Source organism: Hirundo rustica, chromosome 9 (assembly GCF_015227805.2).
Source record: "Hirundo rustica isolate bHirRus1 chromosome 9, bHirRus1.pri.v3, whole genome shotgun sequence".
NCBI classification, from domain to species: Eukaryota; Metazoa; Chordata; class Aves; order Passeriformes; family Hirundinidae; genus Hirundo; species Hirundo rustica.
In genome coordinates, this window is record NC_053458.1 from 22,051,980 (window position 1) to 22,076,525 (window position 24,546).

Sequence of the window (24,546 nt, forward strand, 5' to 3'; positions counted from 1 at the left end):
AATGTTTCAGGAAATAAAAATAAGGGCTTAGAACGGAAGGACTCCACTCTGCTCACAGGGAATGTGGTGCCCCATATTCCAGCAAAAATCTAAAGCTCATGTTCCTCAGGATTTGAATAAGACTGATTTCAGTATCTCTTTAAATAATTCAAGGCAAAAAGAACATAAATAGTCTGGGCTCACATCCTTTGCCTGTGGCAAGCAATTTTCATTAGCATTTCAAGTTTCCTCTTTTTTATTATATTTTTTTTTATTTTCAAAGTATTAAATGAGTAGCCTGGGAAAGAAAAGAAAAATCAAAGATACTATATAAGGATGCGAGGACAAGAATTTATTTAGGAAAAGAATAGTATGGAACTTTCAATGTATAGGGACCCAGGGAAAGCCCTCAGGCCAAAGTTAATAGAACATCCAATTTCATGCTCCAAATAATTTTACACTATTTATATAGGCACAGCTATGCACAAGCCAGGAAATTCCACAGAACTGAAAATATTTCTTATGTCGAATAATAAGAAATGCGTAAATAGCAGCATTACACATCTCATGACAATAACAAGAACTCCCACTCGGAAGTGGGAGGTCAGAAACCCAATTTGATTTGTTACACAAGTATCAATTTGTATACATACATCCCCATAGATGGAGCAGTTTAGTGCGCACACTGTGATGACAGATGAAAAAGCCGAAGCAGAAAGACACAAGTATGTGCAAATGGCTAAGTCTATACTTTTATAGTATTGGGTTGAAATACTGGTGAATGTAGGGCCACATGAACTGGTAAAATTTACTGCTCTTTCATTTTTAATACAGAAATATATAAGGGGTTTCTTTCAGTTGTGTAGACTTGGGCACTTGAAGATATTATTCAGCACCTATTATTTTGCATTTCATATGTACGACCCACAAAACTGATAATACAAACAAGCTAAAAAAGACAAAACCTTCTGGTAGGTGTTCAAAGAAGAAATTTGTTATTTGTCATTTACTTCAGTAGGAATCAAGTATAGGTTGAAAAATCCTAGTTTGAAGAAAGATCATGTGAATCAAGACTTCTAGAGTCTGGCATGTAACAGATCTCTTAATAACCCTCCAGCAACACACACAAGCAGGAAGTGGGCACTGACAGTGCTTAATTCAGCACTCAGCTCTGCTGGCTCAGGAAAGCACATGAGCCCTCTCTGTACCTCCATCTGGTGCATGGAGACCAACTCAAGTGTGGGATCACCTGGACTTCCCATGGGATGCTCTGCACCAGAGTGTAAACTGAACTATGATCAAAGCCCTGTAAAATCTACAGCACTCACACCCAAACTCTTTGTCATTTTTTTCAGTTTTCATAATACTTGATGCTGAAACTGAAACTTTCCAGGCAGTTTAATTCATATTAAAATTATGAAAGACCATTTTTTATGGTGCCTAACATTAGCAAGGCAACTGAGAAAGACAGAGACTGCAGCATTTCAGGCGGGATTATTAAGAATATGTTCATGAGCAGAAACTTTGAAAAAATCTATAAAAACATAAAACTCTAGCTTCTGGATTTCCATTTTGCCACATAAGACACTTTTGTAGGAAATTCCACGGTCAAGGATGCATGATAGATGCTCTGCTCATCTGCTGCAAACCCCCCAAAATCTGCATTGTTAACACAATGTGATCTTTCTTTTCTTTTGGATGTAAAATATGTTCTTTATATACATTTTCATAACCAAGAAATTTAGGACAGACCAACATCATCTGCAGAGCCAACAGCATAAAGCAGTCTGAAATAGAGCAATGAAAGATATGTTAGGCTGTTTTTAAGGTTGACTGGGTCAAAAGAAAGCTTTACAAAGACCTTTAAACTTAAAAAAAAAATAAGGAACACAATGATCAGGGAATGGAACCCTGTGTATGTGATATAATGTCTTTCTGTTAGGGTATGAACAACCAGTCCTCCAGGGCCACAGCAGATGGTGTAAAAGAGAATTGAATTAAAGGCTGTCAATTCATTTTTGGCACATGTGTGGGGACAGACAGCTACCCAAAAGAGACAGGATTCTCTGATGAATGGAAATGGAACTTATTAAAAGAATTGTCCAATGAAAGCAAGAAATGGCACTGAGGTCCACAACATCTCCTGCACTGAGCTGAGATCCCCTCTGCTCAATCCCACACCATGAGTGACTGGGGAACTGGCAGTAGCAGAGGAGCTGGCTCTGGAGAGATGAGTGGCCGACGGCTCAGTAGGATCCCATGGCACTTGGTATCATGAGGAACTTCTAATTAGAACCATTGCAATCTATTTGACCACGGCATTGGTCTACATTACATGAGGAATGGCCTCTTGCCATAACACTGGCCCTCCAGCCAGGAGTGCAAGTGCTTTTACTTGTGCAAAGGTGCACAGTGCTAAAATGGCTCAACTGCCAAGCTTGTTTTGTCTTTCAGTTTTAAGTTACTGGCAGCTGCTAATGAAAGTCATCTTTGACCTCATCAAAGTTAATGAGCTTTTGGCACTACACTCCTGGATGCGGTTGTAAAAGTCCTGCTTCCGCCAGTCGTGTTACTGCTTGTTCAGGGGCCTCTCTGCCTGGCTTTGCTGTACCATGGATTCGTGTCCTTTTTGGCTATGAGTCATCACAGTCAGTCAGCCACATGGTCTAACTCTTTTCAGCTTAAATCACCTTCAGTTTAGATTTGAGTGGTTTAACCATGGGAGGGTTTTCATCATCTTGTTTCTACCTTCAGACCTTAGGGGACAAAGCTGACAGTCAATGTTGGTGTTTATGCATTAGTCAGGTCAAAGTTTTGCTTTGGCAGAGATATAGAGACATCACATAAAGCAGGTAAAAACTCACTGCAATCCACCACCTCAGCAGGAAGGGGCAGATGAATTATTTTAACACCTTAAAGTAATGAAAACCCTTGCTACATGTGCTTGGTCTGCAGTAGCAGGTTTGACAAAATGTCTGCCTCTGTTCCTTCCCAGGCTCTGCATTAATGCTGACACTCATGACGCGTGGCTGACACATGAACGGGCTCAGAGAGAGAGTTGGGGCAGGTGCTGCAGGGCTCCACTGCCTTCTGCATATCCACCCAACAACACTATTCTCTGTAGTGCAGCTTAAAATTGCAATGGCCATATGTGATTGGCTACCTTTCGCCCCTTTTTTTTTGCCTCCTGCCCTCCCTACCAGCCAGCATTTAGGAGCTCCTGATTCGATGCTCCTTCAGCAGCTGAAATGGTCCCACGGGGCTGGTCCCTACCTGCCTGGCTCCTCATTATCTTATCAATGTGCATCTGCTTATGACAAACTCCAGGAAACTGGCCCACAACTTTGATGATGTCTCCACAGCACAAACAGCCCCATGTGAAAGATGTGTTCAGTCTAACTCAGTAGACAGACTGACATGTTCTTGGACCAGAGTTTCACTAGGAACTAGAACTGCTTCAGACTTGCCACCTAGGTTGCAGTTTATGAAGCCTTGACAGTTTGCTATCTCTCTGACAACTTGATCAGAAATTCTGAAATTCAGAGGTGATAAGATCACAAGGATCAATCCAGTCTTCAACAGAGATAGTAGTTCAGATTTGCTTGCCCAGCAAGCCTGCGATGCACAGCCATGTCACTATGTTTATCTTCCTGGTCTTGACCAGTTTTTACTGGGATAATGCAGTTTGACTTCAGGTAAACTAAGAAGCCTAATTAAAATCTGTATTTCTTTTCAAATAACATACTGATTTCAGAAGAACTTCCAAAATAGACCCAGTCAGCCCCATTTAATAATTCATTGCTGAAGTTAAATTAAAGTTGCTATCATTATAGAGCAATAAAATAAGAATGCCTACGTCCCTAGTGAATAACTTCATCTGAAACATGTATGTATTTCAAAAATAAAACGCAGTTGAATTTTTCAATAATTTTAAGCTGAATATTCAACATCTTTGGTACAAGAGTAAGAACAGACACAGGAACTGGCAGCAAATTATGATTACAGATGTACAAGAAGAGCTGCATTAGCTGCCAGTTCTGTGAATTTACTCCTGTTCACCTGCAAACCTAATATGGCAGAAAAGCAGCCAGAGCTGGTTTTGCTCCTCCCCTGCCACCACCAGGAAGAGTTGCACAAGCAGAGAGTTAAGTTCACAAGGCACACTTTCAACTGTGCGCAGCATAAGGCAAATCAAGCAAAACTTTTTAAAGTCTTTGTTGTTTTTTAACAGTGTTTGGAGCTAATGGACTTCTTTCAATTTCCTGGTAAATGGCTGCCTGCAAAAACTAAATGGTGTGACAGGATGTGGGTGCCTGAATTTTATCTCCATTTAGCAGAGCACCTGTCTGTACTTTGCAAAGCAGCTCTCAGCTTGCATTGCCAGCAAGCACCTTCCCAATCCCAGGCAAGGCTGCCTGTGAACCCACAAAAGAGTAAAGCTCCTCACCGAGGTCAGGGGAATGGTGGCGATGTACAGAAGTATTAACACTTCAGCCTACATTGTCTGAAGACACTGAATTCTGCAAAACTAAAGAACCAGAAAGTGTAGTTGCCCTAATGACTCATTTTTAGCGTGCTTTTTTAGCTACAAGGCACTACATAGGCAGCCACCACAACGACACAAACTTCATGGTACACTATTACACCAAATGTCTAAGAAAAAAGACTGTAATTTACCTTCTGTGAGCATTGCACAGAATATCCAGAGACTGTCCTAAGCTAGGATGATCCAAGTTCCCCAGTACAAACATTCAAAGTACTTTTTTCTTTTATCCTTCTGCTATTACTATTTTAAATATTTTTTTAACTACTGAAGCTTCATTTATCTATCTGAAGTCCAAAGAGTAACCATTAAAATTATGATCCCCTGGCTATCTCTATCACAGCAGCTGATGCTCAGCAGCTGTTTTGTTATTGTTTGTTTGTTGTTTGTTTGTTTGTATTTTGTTTTGTTTTAATTGGAATTTCATATTCATAAGTCCTTCAAGAAATGGGTGAATTCCACAACATTCAGCTCTGAAACTTACTTCCTAAAGACAACATCCACAAGCTTTTTTTTCATAAGCTTTTCCTTTCCTAAAAGAAAATCTAGCATTAAAAAAAAAAAAAAAAAAAAAAAGAAAAAAAAAAGAAAGAAGAAGAAGAAGAAGAAAGGCAACAGGTTCCATTTCTGCTCTTCCCCAGAGCTCCCAGAATTAAACACCTTATACTGTTAAACTGTTGGGCCCCCTTCCCACACCACTAACAGACTGTAGCCAACCCTGCTTTCTACTGTTGCCTTACACTTTCCAGCACTGAACAGGAATCTCTCTGGGGCTGACTGCATGAAAACTTTGTAAAAAATCACTTTAGTCTTCTGTTTTATTGCTTCTAGTACTTTTTAGCAATCTAGCAGACCCATTGAGCTATTCACAGCTTTTCTCATACATTGGAATAATTTGTTAATTAATTATTGTTTATGTGATTTCATTAATTAATTTCTTCATTTTGGTAATAGTTACTTTGAATTTTACCTACAGTAGTAGGTATTATCTTTAGTTAGCATCACTTTAGATGGTTTTTCATCTTCAGAAAACCACTAGTACTTACACAAACACTCATAATCCAGCTTTTTTTTTTCTCTGGCTTTACTGCTCCCTCTTCCATTTAGGCTGAGGCACACACTTGCACAGTGTGTTGTCATAATTTCCTTACAGGTTCTAGGATTTCAGTTTATATTTGCACACTTTCTTTCCCATACATTCTAAAATGCTTTCTCCTAGAGCTAACTTTTAAACTCTTGTCCCAGAGAAGACTACAGCTCATATTCTACAGAAATAGCACTGGTGATTTCAAAGGAGATGTAACTTTTACCATTTAAATTACACCCAGAAGACAGCATATATACTTGCAATACATTGCATTTATGTAACATAATTACATCTCTCACTTTCTAATACTAAGTGTGCATATATGTCCAAATACTACACATAATACAGAAGCTCCTCATGGTATATCTCTGCCACTGTGCAAGGAGTCCTTTGGTTACTGGCATGCGGGGAGCTTGATAAAATGGAGTGAATTAACTGTGTTTCTTTGTGTGCCCAGTTTCCAGTCTAACTTAATGCTATTTGCAGTGATATTCTACAAATGTGTGCCTTGTCCTCACAAAGAAAAATGCAAACTCAATCAGTGTGCACTCCCAAGCACTGGGAATGGAGGATTTTTCAGATCATTAAAACAAATCACTGCATCTCCACATTGTTAGCTGTGCTTTTTTAAAGTAGAATATATTCTCTGTGAAAAAGCATCGATTAAAACATGACATTAAACAAAGTCATGGGGTTTTTCAGGTAAAAAGTGGAGACTTACAACAGCAAGAGCAAATCAATCACTGGAAAAATTACACACTGCCTAACAGTATGATGAAAGGGTCCAAATGGCCTCAAGTTCCATCCTTTATGCATCAGTAGAAACGGATGGATATTACTATACCAACAAACCTGAAAATGCTTCCAAGATTGCAGGTCCAGATCAAGCACCTGACACCAAAGGGGAAGCACTTCCATCTGCCACACTGGCTCTACATGGAGAAAGCCTATATCTGCAGGAGACACGGAAGCAGCAGCGTGTGTCAGGGTGACTTCCTGGACAGCCAGAGCGCTGACAGCCAGGCAAGGATGTTTACACCTGGGAGCGTCACACCATATTTTTCTTCTACCTTATAATTTGTATGCATTTTTAAATTTCACAGTTTGCATTATTAAGCTTTTCAAAAAGATCCTTATTAATAGTTTATCCAATTTAAATTTAAAAAAACCCAACAAATAATTCTGTCTGTGTAACAAAATTACAAATATTAAAAAACAGCAAAAATCAGTTGATTTCAATAAAGTTGCCCTGACAGACAGATCATAAATGCCAGTGGAAATAAATACAGAAAATTCATTCTGTTTAATAATTAATCTGCTGACAGCACAAAGGTAGTGCAATTGGGTGTGTCCTTGAAATGCCTCTGGCCTTTGTAAGCAGGAAAGTGGTCAGAATTTGTTTTGCAGAAGATGAACAGCCCCTGCATCTCCAGAGAATCCTTTGAATCTCCCAGATCTGGAAAATCCACCCGCTGTGATGTTTAAACCTCATTTTTGTTTCTGTAGCATGCAGACAACTCCTATCCGGATTGAGAAACCAAGGAATCTTTTTGACTTCCTCGGTTTTCCTCATAACAAGGCTTCACCTATGAAGAAGGCACAAGCTGGGACGGTGCTTGCCAACTTGATCATTACATTAATAAATCCATCAAAAACAATATTACAAAGACTCACCAGTAAAATTGCAAGCACTGGACACTGAAACAAGATTAAATCTAATTATTTTGAGCAAAGACTCATCAAAGAGCTGAAATTCAGAAAGAATTCTGGATATTAAAACAATATCAGGAATATGAAAAGCAAGTGTACTATAAAGATAATGAGTAGAGATACCAAGCTAGGATGTATTTGCAATCGAACTGGTTTCTTCTCCAGCAACTGCATTGTGAAGCATCTGGATGGAATCTGTGGTCAAGAAACATCTAACATTTCAAAAACTCAGCATCACACCCTGTAAGCCATTGCCAGGATTATTATGAGTGAAATCTCCTGTCTCTTTATGACAAGAAGTCATAGGGATTTGGGCTTGAGCTTGTTTTTGAGCTAAAAGCTTTGAAGCACTTTTTGTTCTGAAATGTGGCATCACAATGAATTTTGTGACAGATCATTTCCCTAATGATCACATTTCCTGTAGTGAGACTTTTCATCTTCCTCTGTGACTTTACCAACACTACAGCCACACACACTCTGCAACACCCTCCACCTCCAGTGAAAAGGCTCTAATAGTCCCATGGATTGAAAGAAGACTCAAAGAAATGTCTCACTCTTACTAAAGCCCTGGGTCAGGACTCTGCATCACCAGCAGAGCTGATCTGTATTGATTTGGGGGTTGGATTTATTTTACAAGAAAGGTAGATGGCAACTTCTATAACAATGTGCCTCACTAAGACCTATCATCATCCTGATCATGTTAATTCTCATTTGCATTTGCCTCCTGCAATGCCACAATAACTCCAGATCAGAAAATAAATGAAGCTGTTAAAATACTGAGCCCTACTATAAAATTACTGGGACATTACTGTTATTTCTCTGCTCTTGATTTACTCTTCCTCATGTTCATTAAAAAATGCCACCCTCTGATCTGTCCCAACTGCCCAAGCGACCCTTTTATTTGTGCTCAATTTGATGCCTCTGACTGGAATTAGGCAGAAATTTTCTGTTGAAGATGACAGCAATCCTCTGCCAGGAAGAACAATTAATGCCCTCAAGTCCTCCTGCAGCAGTCTTTGCTGAATATCAGATTACGTTCTAGCGTCCACCCTTACCTGGATGACAAGTACTTTATGCAGAAGGTTAACCCAGGATTGCTACAACTGGCTGAGGTGATGTACAGGCCTCCTATCATGCTGCTGATTGATCAACAGGGTTCATTAAATTAATGGTTCGTTTCATACATTAATCAGTGTCATACTCTTGGCTTGGGTAGTTACATATGGCTTTTTGCTTCAGATTGCTGCAAAGTATGTGACTTCCTTTATGAAATTGCAGTCACAAACAATCACCTTCAATGTTTGGATTAAAAAATGCTCTTTCTTTTGTCTCCATTTCTGATCCTCTTTTTTTTTTTTTTTTTGGCTTCTTACTCAGCAAAATGTCCAGAGTATTTCTTTTTGTTCAGCAGCTTTTCAATTGACCTTTTGGAAGTCAGATATCAGAATGTTTCCAATTAATGGAAATAATAACTTTTACTTGCTAAAGTGTTCTGAGCTCTGTGGAACAGTAAGATGTTTAGGAAGATGCACTGAGGTCCATTTATGAAGTAGAAATATTTTAAATCAGCTCTATGAGGTGAGAATTTACTATGATGAACAGGTGTCCCAAGGCTCTTTTCTTTTGCATTTCCTTTAATAAATAATGTTTACCAGCACTTACTGAAATAAATATGTGATCTGATTTCTGCAAATACATACTTTTCCCTCTAATGACAGAAATGTTTTGCAAGGTAATATTGTCATTGAAAATGGTTTATGGGTCTTTTAAGGAAATCACATTTCTTTGTCTCAGCTAAAAGATGAAAATGACCGTCACTAACATTATGTTTCACTCAAAACCACTCAGCTGTGTGTGAAATCATCAAGATTCAGGTACATTCCTGAAAGCAGAATCTATTCTAAGGCCTTTGGAAGAATCATTGTGTTTCTACTTGCATACAGAAATCCACACACTGTAAGAACTGGCAGCCCGTTCATGGTTTTTGAACCCATAGAATGGTATCTGTGGGGTGGCCAAGAGATCAAGCCTTGCATGTCTGGCCTGAGAAATTATGTTGTTTAAATTCTTGATAAGGAATTCCCAGGAATTTGACCAAATTTAAACAAGAGAATAACTCTGCTTTCTTAATGGCACAGATTTAAATAAACTGAAACCTTATTAACACTGATTTTAAAGACAAGCGATGTTGTCTTAGGCAAAATTCTCACAAACATACTTCAGAATCTTCTCCAGGTAAGAATCTTCTGAAGAGACACTATAATCCTTTCTCTGAGCAGAATTCCTCCCCTCACACCTCTAAGAATTGTCTACACTTTTTCTTAGACTGGAAGAATGAGAATGTTCTGCCTACACTTCCTGGAAACTGTGCCCAGACCTGTGTGTCTGCTTTTATCAAAATATCCATCAAAGGTCAGGTAATTTTCCATACTCATCTAGAGATAAAGATGCTACCTATTTTGATGAATCAGTTCAAGAGTGTTAGTGCACTTCCCTCAAAAGGGATCAGATATAATCACTAAGAAAATGAAGTGCATTGTTTCCATGACTGCTTCCAAGCATTCTCAGAATCACAATCGTAGCAGATTCCACAGCCTCTTCCACTGTGGCCCTCCAATCAGCTCTTCTCTGGCTTTGGAGCTGGTGGCAGGGGACAAGAGGCTGAGCAGGACATCAGTCAGGAAGAGCTAACTAGACTTCTGTACTAGTTCTGGCAGCTATAAGAAAGCATGAGCACAGGACACTGAGCACTAGTTTTAAAAAAGAAAAATTCCAAAAAAGAGAGAAGAGCAGAAAAAAAATGCTACCCCTGAAGAAATGCTGGAGATAAGCCAGTAAGTTTTCATCCACTTTAGACTAATGCCAAGAGGTGATTGTGCCTGCATTACTAATTGACTTCTTTCATGAGAAAAAAACTCCCTGATTTACTGGGAAAGAAAACTATGCCATTTGTTTTAGCATCAGGGCTGCAGTTGATACTACAAATTATCAGTAAGTCAGCACATCCATTGTAAGCCATCACAAATGTTGCAATTTCCAAAACAGATAAAGGATTTAGGAGCCTAAGTGACCCTCAAAATATGCACTAAAAAAACCCAAAACCAACCAACCAACCAACCAAACAAAAAAACACAAACAAACAAAAAAACCACAACCCAACAAAAAAGTCTGCCATTTTCCCCAGCAAAGAATACAAAGACACTTGATTGAAATCAGTTTGTGCTGCAGGGATCCTAACATAACCCAAAGAAACCAAAATATTTTCTTTTACTATTAAATTCTTATCTTGGTATTCTAGCAGTAACAAAATTGCCTTGACATCTTAGAAAGACCTGAAATAGTCAACAAATGAGTTTCTTTTTTCTTTCTTCACACTTTTCTTATACCTGGGCAAAAATTTTAAATACTTCTATACAATATTTTGCACTTATGTTCCTTACCAACATCCACTGTCCAAGTCTTGGAGCTGATTAGTGATATAAAATAAAGCCTACAGCTCAAAACAGATATAGTGCAGTGGTTTTTCAAAAGGATCTTTCTCCTACTTCCATTGCAATTCTATGCTCCATTAAATGGGAATTACTGCCCTTTGTCCAAACTGAAACTTAACATATTCTGAAAACTGTAGTTCCACATTTCCTGAAGAAATACAGATCTAGTGAAGACTGTTAAAAATATTCTCTATATTAATGTAATTTACTTTTAACATGGCAACTACTTTTAGATGTTTCACTGCTTTTTACAAGAATCAGGAGTATCTCATAAAGGAACACTAAAAGTCTTTCGCCAGGGCTTTGCAAATAAATAACATCAACAAATGCAATGTTAATTTTGACAGTACTAATTGAAAACAATATAAAAATAATGATAACACCAACAAAATACAAGTCATATTCATGGTCATAAAGACACCAGAAAGAACTGTCATCCTCAGAAATAAGTAGGAAAGACAGCTGCCAGTGGAATGTCCTCGGTCAAGTGGTACAGGGATGTGGTAGCTTTGGCACTAAGTTTCTGCAAGGAGATGAATATTTAACTAGATATTACTATGCATTTTAATAAAAACTAAACAAACAAATAAATCCACATCAACACACAAAAAACCCTCAGAATTTCATTATTGGTTTTCAAGTCTATTCCAAACATTGAAATAGCAGCTCCAAAATAACTTTCTTTACTTCATTTACAACTTTGGCAGAACTTCAGCAAGAATTTCAGCCTGGAAAGTCACAGATACACACATGACTTTTGCAGTATATACAACACAGAATGACTTTTTATAATAAAATCATGCACACTGTTCATACAAGCTGTTCCAAAAATCATTGTCCAGGGAGCAAAGACAATTACTCAAGAGCTGGCAAATATCCATTTACATTGCCAGTGCAAAGCCCCAATCCTATTCCTTTCCTAACACTGCTGAACATCCACAGAGATGTTTCATTCTGCGATCACAGACTGCTCTTTTGGCCAACTTAGAACATGGCCCCAGAGCTCATGGTGAATTATGATGATTAAACCTTTCACCTGCAGAGCTGATTCTGTGCTTGAGCCATGGAGTTAGGGAGGCAATGAACAATGAAAACATAGAGATCTCACAGCTAAGTAGCAAAATGGTGGTTTAGGTAACAGGATTAATTAATATTCCAGCTCTCATCGCAGAATTCTTGTACGATGTTACAAAATGTATTCACACTAAATTTTACCTGCAGCAATCATTAATAATTGGTCTGGATTTAACAGGTTCTTAATTATACCAGTCTGATTGACAGAAGTGCTGACCTTTCAAAACTGCAAATTAATCTGAGACAAGCACCCCAGTCCTTAAAGCACCCCTAACTTCAGTTAATTTTTCTGATTATCTGATCTTCTCTTTGGGGCATTTTATCATCACTAGTATGAAAACCTGTATGTGTGTAGCACTTAGTTAGAGAAGATGAGCAAGAGCTTCAAAAAACTTAAAAAGAAGCAAGTATTTTTAGTTGTAGAATGTTTTCAGTAGCAATTCTGTGAATATGGCCTGAACTGTACATTGAGCAACACAGATGTAAAACACCAAAAAGATTTTCATTGTCTTCACAGAAAAGAGAATCCAGTAGAGGAAAAACCACTTTCTGAAGTTCTGAAGAACTTCTTTCAGTGAAGATGTTGATTGCATCCACCACCAGTGCAAAGACCTGGTATCAGCCAGAAGTCAGCTTTATCACTTTATCATTGCGGTGCTCTTCAAAGACTATCTTAGAGATCTAAAGCAATTTTATAAAGTGTGTAGGGTTACTGTACCTGCTTCTTTCCCCCTACGGTTACTCATTATCTTAAGGAAAGGCTGTCATAGCAGACAGAGCTCAGATTTCACAGAAAGATGATATTAATAAACTGTTATTACACACATATTACACAATACAACTCTATTCAAGACTCTGCTTACAGCTGTATCTTATGTTCAACAACTGCATTTGCAAACAGAGCCATTCCAAATGCTTAACATTTCAGAACAAAGCTTATCACTCAAACTTGCAGCCATCTAGAACCCAAAAGTCTTTATGACCCTGAAATCCAACACCACAAATTTAAAACAATCAATTCCACAAAAACCAACCAAAAAAACCCCAAGCCAAAACCACCCAACCCTCTGTAGTGTTCAATAGATATTTTAAAAAATATTCTATACTGTATTACAGATCCAGGTCACACTTGAATTAATTGCAGGCAATCAATCTCCAGATCTTGTATGTACAGAATTCACCATCTGATCATCAGGAAACATGATTTTTTCTTTTCAGTCTAAATAAATCAGGTCAATTACATGTCAAAATTACTTTATTATTGTTATTACTATTTATGAGCACTGAGCTATGAAGGTGCTGAAAGCAACCTAAAGTGTTTTTGAACTGAAGAGAACAGAATGTGGAACCTTCTTCCACATCCAGATGGTGCTCATGTTAGCTCATCTCCTGCAGCTAGAGGAACAGCTACAAGAACTGAGAATCAGGAGGGTGGGATTACATGTTCTCCCATACAAGAGAGTGAATGTGCGTGTGTGTTTGTAACACATCATCTACACATTCTGTTGTTTATTTACTGCATTTCACTCACTGGTGGGAGAATGCAATATGTTAATGAAAAGATTAAACAGCTGGAGAAAATAATCATTGCAAATAAATATAGTGCCTTTGTATGTGACCTGATTTTTTACTGTTTCCACATAGCAAGAGAGGAGCTTTGGAACACATTAAGTTTTTACCCACAGTGGTTTTATCATTAAGTGTTATCTTCCAGGAATACTTGCACCAGTTGTTGTCATGTATAAAAATTATAAGAGCACAATGTGATGATATGTGCAATACATGGACCTGTGTTTATGGTACAGTTTATACTGAATCCTGGGAATAATTTATTGCATGCTGCTTTGAATGAGGTGTTGTCCCTTTCTCAGAAAAGGAAATAAATGGCACAGGGGATTATGCAAGTGCTCTGGCTGGCCACGTTTGCTGCTATCACTTCTTCCATTATCAGTCTTTCCTCTCACCTCTGTAGCATTCCCTTTTAAGAAATATCCATGCTGTCCAGAAACAGATCAGAAATCTTTTAAGGACAAGACCATACTTCATCCTACATTTGTCCAGCACCTGGCCCAGAGAGAATGCTTGACTACAACTATAGAAAATAGCTCTCCTATAAACACAGAAGACAGTCACAACCACACAGAGGAGCAGCTCCTTCCTGACTTCCCAACTAGCTCTTTCTTTCCTTTCCAAGTATTCACAACTTCAGAAAAAACTTTCAGAAAATATTAACTTGAAGCCACATTGTTTCAGTGACCAACATGAAGGTCCTCTGAAAATCTGGTAATTTTCTTCTATGTAAAAACAGTTCCCAAGTGTTTCAGAGCTTACAGTCAAAGTTAGGGATATCTCTTCCAAGCAGCTTTCTCATGGCAGCTAACAGAAAATCAGATCTTGGAGTCTGAAGACTCCCGGTAGGTTTAAAGAAAAAAAAAAAGGGAAAAAAAAAATCAGAGAGATAAAAGCTTTTTCAGACTTTCCACTGACGTCACCACTGGGGTGAGACTCAGGTGAGCAGAAATTCTATTGTGAAGAGAAACAGAGAGCATCAGCCGCAGTGAGAGCAGCTGAAAATGGCATTTCTGGCATGCATTCTGTTATGAAAATGTCTTCCTTGCTTGGTGAAAGTGTGGTTTTCAGAAGCAATGGTTTGCAAGCATCCCTTTGCATCCTTCCCCTGCCATTTAAGGCACCCTCCTGCAATGACCACACATTCGATGAGATCCACATTGTAAATGGCTTTCTTTCCAATATTAACACAAAAACTTCAACCAGCTACTGCACTAAACATTTGTCTATTTATTCAGGGCAGTGCAAAACTGCTTCTTAGCAGGCCATTGAGCCCAGCATTAATTACAGCAGGAACACAAATGCAGCTGATGCATTTTTATTAACTTTTGGAATAACTGATCCACATATCTTGGCATTTTTCTCCTGCACTGTTCTATGATTTCTATCTAATTTAATGCATCCTGTGTTGATTCAAATGACATTTGTATGTGAGTGCCATAACTACATGCCTCTATAAATAATATCTTACTACATATTAAAACTTAACTATTTTATCACTTCAAAATCTTCACGGCCAAACTGACCAGTCTGCGGAAAAGTAAAAAATGGTGAATTTGGCAGGCCAAACAACACAGGATTTTATGAAAGATTCATGTCTGAGTATTATAAAGCCTTGATCTGTTACTGTCAAGGTTGAATAACTCTTTATAGATTTCACATTCACTTCCTTTAGCTGCCTCCCTTGTATTCAGCACCATCCCACTGTAAACCTTCTAAACTCAGAAGAAGCTGACACTGGGTTAAGCTGTTATTATTCATACATTTTTTCTAAGAGAAAGAGTCTTGGATGTCTCTCAGAAACATTTATTTCTAAGTCATTTCATTACCAGACAAAGACAGAAAAATCAGAAATGCTATTACTGCCACATCTTTCCCTCAAACCTCAACCACAGTTCTTACCTCAGACTAGCACACCAGACTGCAGGTGTGTGGAGGATGTAGAAAGATCTTTCACTTCTGTTGAGGCAGCACAGTTGAGCACAGAAGCATTAATGAAGCTGCAAATGAAGTCAAGCTTTTTTCTGTACTTGTTAGGCAGTCTGGGGTATCCCAAATATTACCCTTCCACTCACACACATTGCACAGTCATGCACATTCCCAGACTGTATTTTGAGAGGAGGGACCTTGTGTACTGCATACAAGAGACTTAGGGCAATAATCTCTTACTGTCATCAGGGACCAAGTAAAATAAATTCCACATAATTTTAAAAATATACATTTCATCATTTAAAGTCTTCCAACAAAGTGTGATATGAACAAAGAAATCCTCCAGATACTCTATCCAAAGCTCATTAAAATGGTAAGATTTCTCTAAGGTGTATACATATATGATTTTGCATTCATTTTAGACATCAAAGGTCTGTCTGAAGAGGTTAATCAAACTGCTGCAGTAGCGGCACTGGTCATCTTTCCTCTGATTATGTGAGTGTACAATTTTACATTATATGCTGAGGAAGTCAGCTTGGCCTGCACTTCTCTAGAAGTGTTGTTTAGGTTTACAACTGCTACCACTGAGACTCCTAAAACACCTAATTTACTAGACAGGTTTCCTATTGTATTTACCCTTAACTGTGGAGGATTCTTTATAACATGAAACCTTTTGCAGCTGTGATCTGTTTAGCACACCTCAGCTCATCCACAGACACAGGAAGTAAAAGGCTGGTGGTCCTGTTTTGGTGTCTCAAGAATTCATTGGCCAGCTTCAGATATTTCACCCATATTTCACCTAATAATGGGTGAAATAGAGAATATAGTTGATGTGATCATGTTTTACAGAATTTCAGATTTGCTGAGGTTAAGCACGGTATGGATTATTCTTATGCAGCACAAAAATATCAGGTCCCCATTAACAATACCTGTGCTTTAGGACTGAGAAAAAGGTTAAAATTTATGCACAAGTCATTTGCTCCCTACTTTTGCTTTCTTTGCTCAGATATACTACCCAAAATACTCTAATGCACAGCCAGTTTCACAACATTTACTGGTGGTAGTTTACATGTTGCAAGACACAGGTATACCTATAAATATTTAAGGAATTAGGACTCTACATTTTTCCACAAGATGTTACTATCTTCAACTTGACAGATGATGAAACTGAGGTCTGGAGAAATGAAAGCACCACTTCACACCAGGAGTTTCTGAGACAGCCGAGACTGCAGCTGACTTCTGTCTCTTAGATCTTATTCTAGAAGCCTGACTCTGCTTTGCCATTTATCTTACCCTATTTTTCCCCTATATAAATCTTAACTTACAAGCCTCCAGAAACAGTTCAGGGTTTAATACTATCTAAAATATTCAATTCACAGTTTTGCAGTGTACATGATTACCTGGAAAGGCAACACTAGCCCTGTATTTTTGTAACATCTCAGCTGAGGTTCTGTATTATATACACCTGAGTGTAAAAATCTTTCAACTCATATAGGACATAAGCTTCAGTTAACGAACTACTGTTTCCTTATATATTTTACAAAGAGCTTCATTGTATGGCTTCATTTTTCTATTAGACAGCTATTTTGATTATTTCTCTTACTGTCAGGAAAAGAATCTATTTCAAAAGGCAATTAAAAAAATTCCTCCATGGAGTCCACATTTTTGAAACAACAAAAAAAGTCATTCATGCCCTACAAAAGATACCTCTACAGCTCTTTGCAAGGCAGTGGGATTATGAATGAAGAACAGACAGATTGTAAGAGAAGTCTTTGAAACTAAAGAATAGAAACCTAAGCAAGCAGGCCAGCCGAGAAGGCACTGACACAGAGGGAATAACTGCAAGAACAGTATGGCAAAGTAGTGGTATAAAAGAAAAGAAGTGGATCCTGTTAGCTATACAACACTATGGATAATATAAGCTAGCACTGAAGTGCTCACAGCTAGTTTCTAAAATCCTGGCATTGAAGGCCCCAAACTGCTTTACTTGAAAGGGAAAAAAGCCTGGAAATAGATAAAATGCTAAAAGAGTTACTGAAACACCAGTGAAAAAGACCTGTTTGCAAGTGCCTGGATAGCCTGGAAATACATCAGGACATGCAGGCTAAAAGAACAGTCAAGTTGCAGGGAAATAAACAACTTTCATAACTGTATCTGTTATTTTAATCTTGTATTTATGGGAGGAAGTTTTGCCACTCTTTAAAACTTCTCATCTTTTTTTTTTTTTTTTTTTTTCACAGAAGTGCTCCAGGGCCTCAGCTGAGCTTTGAAGAGAGTCAGCTACTTGCTCCAAAATATATTGGACGCACTTCATAAATTTGTCTGAAAGAAAAAAACATGCTTGATTTCTGATTAAATATGATTTAAGATCTATCAGTGTGAACGATGGGTATTGCAGGATGATGCAGAAAGCAGCAGAGCTCGGGGACACTGCTGTCTCACAGGCAGAGCTGGCAGTTGCAGTGCCAGCAGCCAGCTCGGCGAGTCCATCTGCACTGAGCAGGCACTAACACCTGGCCCAGCCCTGCCTAACCACCGCACTCCTGTAACACACATGCTCTGCTGGGGCTCAGAGGAACTCACAGCCACAGAGCTGAACTCCTGCTAGCAAGCCTTGCCCAGCACTTCACACCTTCCTGCAGCACCTCTCATTCCTCTGCTGTCTCGGGTTCCATCTCCGCAGCCACCCCCGTGCTGTGCTCTCCCCGCTTTGGTTCTTATCCTGGGACTGACAGCAGAGGAGGATCAGCCTCCCAAAGAAGGGGGAACGACTCAGGGTAAGTCTGCCCTGCACAGCGGGATGCAGAGACACTTCACAGACACTTGAGCTAACCACACCAGGTAGTTGATCAAGCACAAAAAGTCAAGCCATGACAGCAGTGTGGGCAAATCTCTTCTGCCTTCCTGGTGGACCAGATTTATGCTTATGAACATTAACTCTTAAAGGAGATGGAGAGTGCAAACAGAGAACAGACATTTCCATGGCTTGCAGTTCTTTCCCAGCCCCCAGCAGGACACAGTAAAGACCACAATGCAGCTGCAGAGCAAAGGAAAACAGAATATATACAATGTATTCCCGTCTTCAGTGTGGAGACTGCTGCTTGTTTAATGCATACACGTGCTACGGGACTAGTAGGTGGTTCTGAAGATAGGTCATGGGAGTCAGAAAAACAAAGCTTGATTCCTGACACTCACATTTTGAAGAGTCACTTCATCCTGTTTCCTCCCCCCACTTCTTCTGCCTTATTTCATTATATGTTTAGTGTTTTTAACATGCTTGCTGTTGATTTGTTCTTCAGAATCGTAATATATAAATATAAGTTCACCACATTAAAACTAAATTAAATGGTTCCAAATACCAAGCCACAAAGAGCTGGACCTTCTTTAGAACTGGTCTTTGCATGGTAGTTCTTTTGGCTTTAGGTCTACACTGGTAAAATAGTATATCAGTATTCTTAGTATATTCACTCACTGATGTGAGTGAATAAAAATGACGAGAACGTGTCTTTTCCCTACTATATAAGAAAGACCCATTACTCCAGAACCAATGTCTCTTGTGCTGTCTGCATCAACAGTTATACCTATAGCACATCAACAACCCAGGCATCTGCTTGTTATGTTTGAACAGGTCTAGGTGAATGAGTTAAAATAAAAAATAATAAAAAAAAAAATCACATATTTAGTCCAAATCTGTATCTAATTTCAGTCCAGAATCCAAGTTGTTCAGCCAGAGTGCTGCTGAGCTCCAACCAATTTGTGTCCTGCTCCTAACTTAGGTATGACACCATAATGAAACTAAACTGCTTCCAGTTTAGCAGTTGCTTGCGTCTGGCCAGCCTAGGGAGTGAGCAGAACTGCCAGCCACCTGTGTGCACACCAACTCCCTGTCTCAGTCCACTGGGAATAAAGTACTGGGGTGGTGCACAATGCATAGAGCAGGCAATTTGTTGTAAATGATTAAGAGGTCCCTGAGTGCGGGACTCTGGGGTATGCATTTGAGAAACCCTCACATGCACCACTATAACAAAAAAACAACAACAACAACAACAACAGTCTTAAACAGAACCTGTAGTGGGGCATCTGTAAGAGGATAACATCAGTGGTGATGCTCTTCACTTCATTCTACCTTAAAGCACATTCTCCTGCCAGAAAAAAATCCCCTTATACTTTATCCTACACATAAACCAATGTTACTAAGTTCCACTGCTTAAAAAATTAGGTTGGCCAGACTCTTTCCAAGCGTATAGACTGACCTGTGAAAAAGATTTTAATGGAAAATCAGAGCCATAGGGTAAGCTATCTGAAAAGAAAATGTAACACTTTCAGCTGGAAACTTGCACAGCTGTTGGGTATAGAGACTGCATGACCAGAATTTCATGTGTGTGCTGGTTTTGGCTGGGGTAGAGTTAATTTTCTTCACATTATCTATCATGGGGCAATTTGGATTTGTGATGAAAAATGGGGTTAATAATCCAGAGATGTTTTCGTTACTGCTGAGAAGTGCTTACGCAGTCAAGGCTTTTCCTGCTTCTCAAACCACCCCACTAAGGGAAGAGAATGTGGGTGCACAACAAGCTGGGAGGGGACACAGTTGGGACAGGTGACCCAATCGCCCAAAGAGATATTCCATATGGCATCATGCTCAGTATAGGGAGCTGAAGGAAGGTGGAAATGGGGACATTCAGAATGATGGCATTTTTGTTCCCAAGTAACCATTACATGTGATGGAGTCCTGCTTTCCTGGGGATGGCTGAATACCTGCCTGCCCAAGGGAAGCAGTGAATTAATTCCTTGTTTTTCTTTAACTATTAAACTGTCTTCATCTCAACCCATGATTTTTCTCACTTTTACCCTTCCGATTCTCTTCCCAGTCCCACCGGGAGGCAGTGAGCGTGCAGCTGTGTGGGGCTGAGTTACCAGCTGGGGTTAAACCACAGCAGCCCTCTTTGGTGCCCAATGTAGGGCTCAAAAGGGGTTGAGATTAACAACAGCTTTGATTGGAATGTGTTAGATGGAATTTATAGCTTTTGCTGTTTGGCTGCTTTGGGCAGACTCCTGTGCTTGCCCTGCGCTTGATGCCTTACAGTATATTAGTGCTGTGCTCCTCTGTGGCTGCTTTTTGCTTTCCCTGCTGCTGATCCCCTCACTCTGCTGCGCTTGGGGACATTTTGAGGACAGCAATGGTGACGCACAGGGACTGGCAGATGGTCGGGGCAGCGCTGCTGCTCCTGTGCTGCTGTTCTGGACACGCTGCAGCTCCAGGCTGGACTTGAGCCGCAGGGCCTGTGACCTGTGGCTGAGTCCATGGGGGACAGGTACATCTGGAAGTGCTCCTGGCCATGGAAAAGTCCCCCCCAGAGCAGGTACATCTGGCAGTGCCTGTGGCCATGGCTGTGTCAGTGCCACAGCAGGTCGCACCTGAAGGTGTCGGGGCCCAAGGACAGGTCTGTGCTGCAGGAGGACTTTGAATCATCAGTGGCTGTTCACAAGGCCGTGCTGGAGCACCTGAAATCCGTGTGTGGCTGTGGATCAAGCCACAGCAGAGCAGGAACACCCTGCAGGGACTGCAGCCAGGGGCAAGGCCGTGCTGGGCGGGTTGGCTTTCTGAGGGGACAGTGGCTGTGGGTGAGGCCGTGCTGGAGCAGGTCTGCTCCTGAGGGCACTGAGGCCCATGGCCAGGGCTGTGCTGGAACAGCTGCCCCTCAGAGCCACTGTGGGGTGGATAAATGCATGCAGCAGCGTGTCCCTAAAGAGACTGGCTCATAGACAAAGCTCCACTTGGAGCACGTACAACCCTAAGGGACTGCAGTCTATGGGTAAATCCAAGCTGAAATAAGGGAGAGTGGAGGAGTTCATTGCAATGTAAAACCCGATAGGGAGTGGGTAAGAGATTGTAATAGAAATACCTTTAAATTATTAAATTATAACCCATGATTTGAGTTGCATTTTATAGGAATTACTATAACAAGAACCACCCAAACCTATGGAGGAGAAGCCTTACAAGAAACAGAGCAAGTGCATCAGGAACCCCAACAGAGCTGACTTCGGTGCTCAACAGCCACAAAACAAACCACCTCTCCTGTCCTGAGTACCACCACAACATGAAGTCAAAGTAATGGACTAAATGGACCCAATGGACATGTGCTGGACATCTTATGAACACTTTGCAGTGGTTGATAGACTAAGGGAATAATATCTGTGTATAATACCAAAGGACGGGAAGTCAGGTGGTGGTTAATGTTGTATTGGGCAGTGTAGGACATAAATGGTATGGGATAAAGAAGAAATCCCTCTATTATAAACAAAGTTTCCAGCACAGACCCAAAACATAGTCCCATACTAGCAGCTATGTCCAAAAGGAACACTATCCTAGACAGAACCAGTGCCTGCTGAAGCTTGATATTTTAACTTCGGAAAAAAAAAAGTCACACCCAAAACTATCAAGCAATTATTTCATTTCTTGAAATAAAGGAAGTGGCTCAGAAGCGGGTGAAGGCTTTTGAAAGCTGTCAAATTGCTAACACTTTTGTGGAGGAGGGGGAGAACTTGAAATAATGATCTAATGGAAATAGTGCTTGTTCTGCAAGCATTTCTTTTTCCTAAAGTGAAGCAAAGGTGCTTTTCTGACTTTTTTGGCTTGGGTTAGGGGTTTTTAGGGGAAGGCTTTGGGGCATTGCTCAGTTTTTTGGGATGTTTTATTACCACCACACATCTCTTTCTTATCAGAAAAATTAGCTGGATACATGCTATCCAAGCTATATATGCTTTTTATTCGAGGGATTTACACAGTGAAAAGGCTTTTGTGTAAGCTCTAACCCCTATTTTGTTTGGTTTAATGTAGTTTGATGCTCTTAAAAGTGGCTTGGTGATTACAGGAAATAAGTAGCGTTCATTTTATAGAATGTCTGAGCTTGCGGAGGAAGTAAGACAACCTTAAAATTTCTCCTCCTAAGTTTTCAAGATCACTAGGTACAATAGGCTGTTGGAAAATAATTTTAGGAATAACACAAGACGTCCCAATGCCCTCCTAACACTTACAAAAAAGTGCCTGAAAAGTGATTGCCATAAAACCAAAGCCTACGCCATCCTTTCGAAATGCTGCTCCTCCATTAACAAACTCCTCCCCAGGAGACTGCCCAGTGTCCCTTGGCCACAAGGCAGAGCAATCTGCACATAAACATGAAGTACAATGGTTCTGTCAGCATGAGAGAAGAAGCAATCTCTGTGCCAAACTTTTTTTACATCACAAAAACAAGGTCCATGATGTTGTGCATTTGATAATACAGCATGAGATTTAATTGATTTAAGTGTAGTAGAGAGGAGTTAAAACGTTTCCTTGAGGCTCTTCAGTTTAGTAAATATAGAGAGGAACTGGCTCAAGTCAGACTACTATGTGCGAACAAAGAAAAATAACTATTACTTGAAATAAAATGCTACTACCCATTTATCTCTCTTCCAGCCCTCTCTGTCAGCTAATATGTTGACTGACTGTAGAGGTGGCTGGGAGAGCAGAGAGTAACCTGCCTTTTCTGGAGAAAAGGTAGCAGTGGGAAGCCTCGGAAGGACTTATAAAGTGGAAAGTAGGACAGCAGATAAAAAAGGACAGGAAAAGCAAGAGATTTTGTTCTTTTCCACTACAGTGCAGCATTCACTTGTTTTCTTATAATCTCCAGCATCTATCAACCAGATTTATGCAAGGCTCTCTCTGTTCAGAGGCTTTGAGGGACAAGAGAGCCAATGCTTGAAGCCAAGGCTTCAAATGCTCTTCTTAGCTGGTTATCAACTAAAGGCAGATCGTTTTGTTGCTTACATCAGTATGAACCTGGAGTTACTATAGTGACATAAGGGTAGAAGCACAAATAAATGAAATGTAAATGAAAAGAGATTTCAGCCCTGCGTATAACTCGCTGCCATTTCAGAAAAAATATTTCAAGCCATTTTGTGTCTGCCATCAACTATCCCAAATTACATTACTAGCTAAACTGATGGAAGATATGTATACATAAAATGTTGCATTTTCTTCTGAAGAAAGTATTTTCTTGAACATGGATACTTTTGACTTAATATTAAGTATTACTTCAAGACTAATTGCTTAACATCTAACATGTTTTGCAAGATGGTCTTCTTGGGGTCTATCTTTCTCTCAAAAAGTCAAGCAAAAAATTCAACTGCAAATTACCTGTGGGGTAATTAAATATCCCAAAGATTATTTAAGGAGCAGTTTTCACAAAATAAATAAATAAAACCTCTTTTACAAAATAAGTAATTTACCAATAATAGAGATTAATTTACAGGTTTCAGAATTTGTTACTAACCCTCTGCCGTAAAAAAAAATCAAAACTTGAGGAACTTGAGAATGTAAGCAGATTCTGTCACCAGGGAGTGGCTAACATCGATGGGAAGATTTTTTCTTGAAGGATTTAAACACAGAAAACCAGTACTATATCATGTGATGAAGCTGAAAAACTACATGGAATGGGTTCACATACGAGACCTAAATGTATTCTTTTTCAAATTCAGCTATGAATGTGGTTGCTTTTTTAAACGGTTTGTATAACTCTCACATGGGACCACACAGGAGACATTTTAGCCTAATACATGATGCATCAATCTTCCTGACCTAGGTTCTTACACCATTGCATGCAATTGTATTCTAATTTCTGAACCAAGATGGTATTTCTCCACTTTGCAAAACTTTTCATTGGTTTTACATCTACAGAGGATATTGAGGGATCAAAAGGAGACAAAGAAATATCAGTTACGACCTACCTTTGAGAAAAGCATCCTGTCCCAGAAAAGCAACACCAAATGCTAAGAGTTTAAGCCACAAAAACATGGTTATTTCTGGAAATCAGGTGTATCCTTATGAAACAGCATGTGTCTCTCTCTGGAAAGCAAAATAAATGTTATCTGTCTGCAAAAGAATTTCTTCACAGAATTTGAACGCAGCAGGAGACTAACTAGGCACATACATTGCACTGCTGCTTATCTGTGAAGGAGCTGCTTCCTCTGTTACCCTAACCAACCACTTGCCAACTCGCAACGCACTGTAGTGATGTCAGAGACTATTACTTCTTCAAAAAAACTTCTTTCAGTTTCCAGGAAGTCAAAGGGGTTTTTCTTAGGTTCCTGCAGTAATACTTAGCTTCCTTAATTCAACTAAA

At 39.5% G+C, this 24,546-nt stretch overlaps 1 protein-coding gene across 1 annotated transcript in view; it reads right to left on the minus strand.

The window, feature by feature from the left end:
* Positions 1–24,269, minus strand: part of PTPRC (protein tyrosine phosphatase receptor type C) — a 59,912-nt gene extending 35,643 nt beyond the window's left edge. Inside the window, exon 1 of the mRNA XM_040073512.2 lies at positions 24,152–24,269. Coding sequence (XP_039929446.1) covers positions 24,152–24,218 — 67 coding nt within the window. The 5' untranslated portion in view covers positions 24,219–24,269. The remainder of the gene's footprint in view (positions 1–24,151) is intronic.
* Between the last annotated feature and the right edge of the window lie 277 nt (positions 24,270–24,546).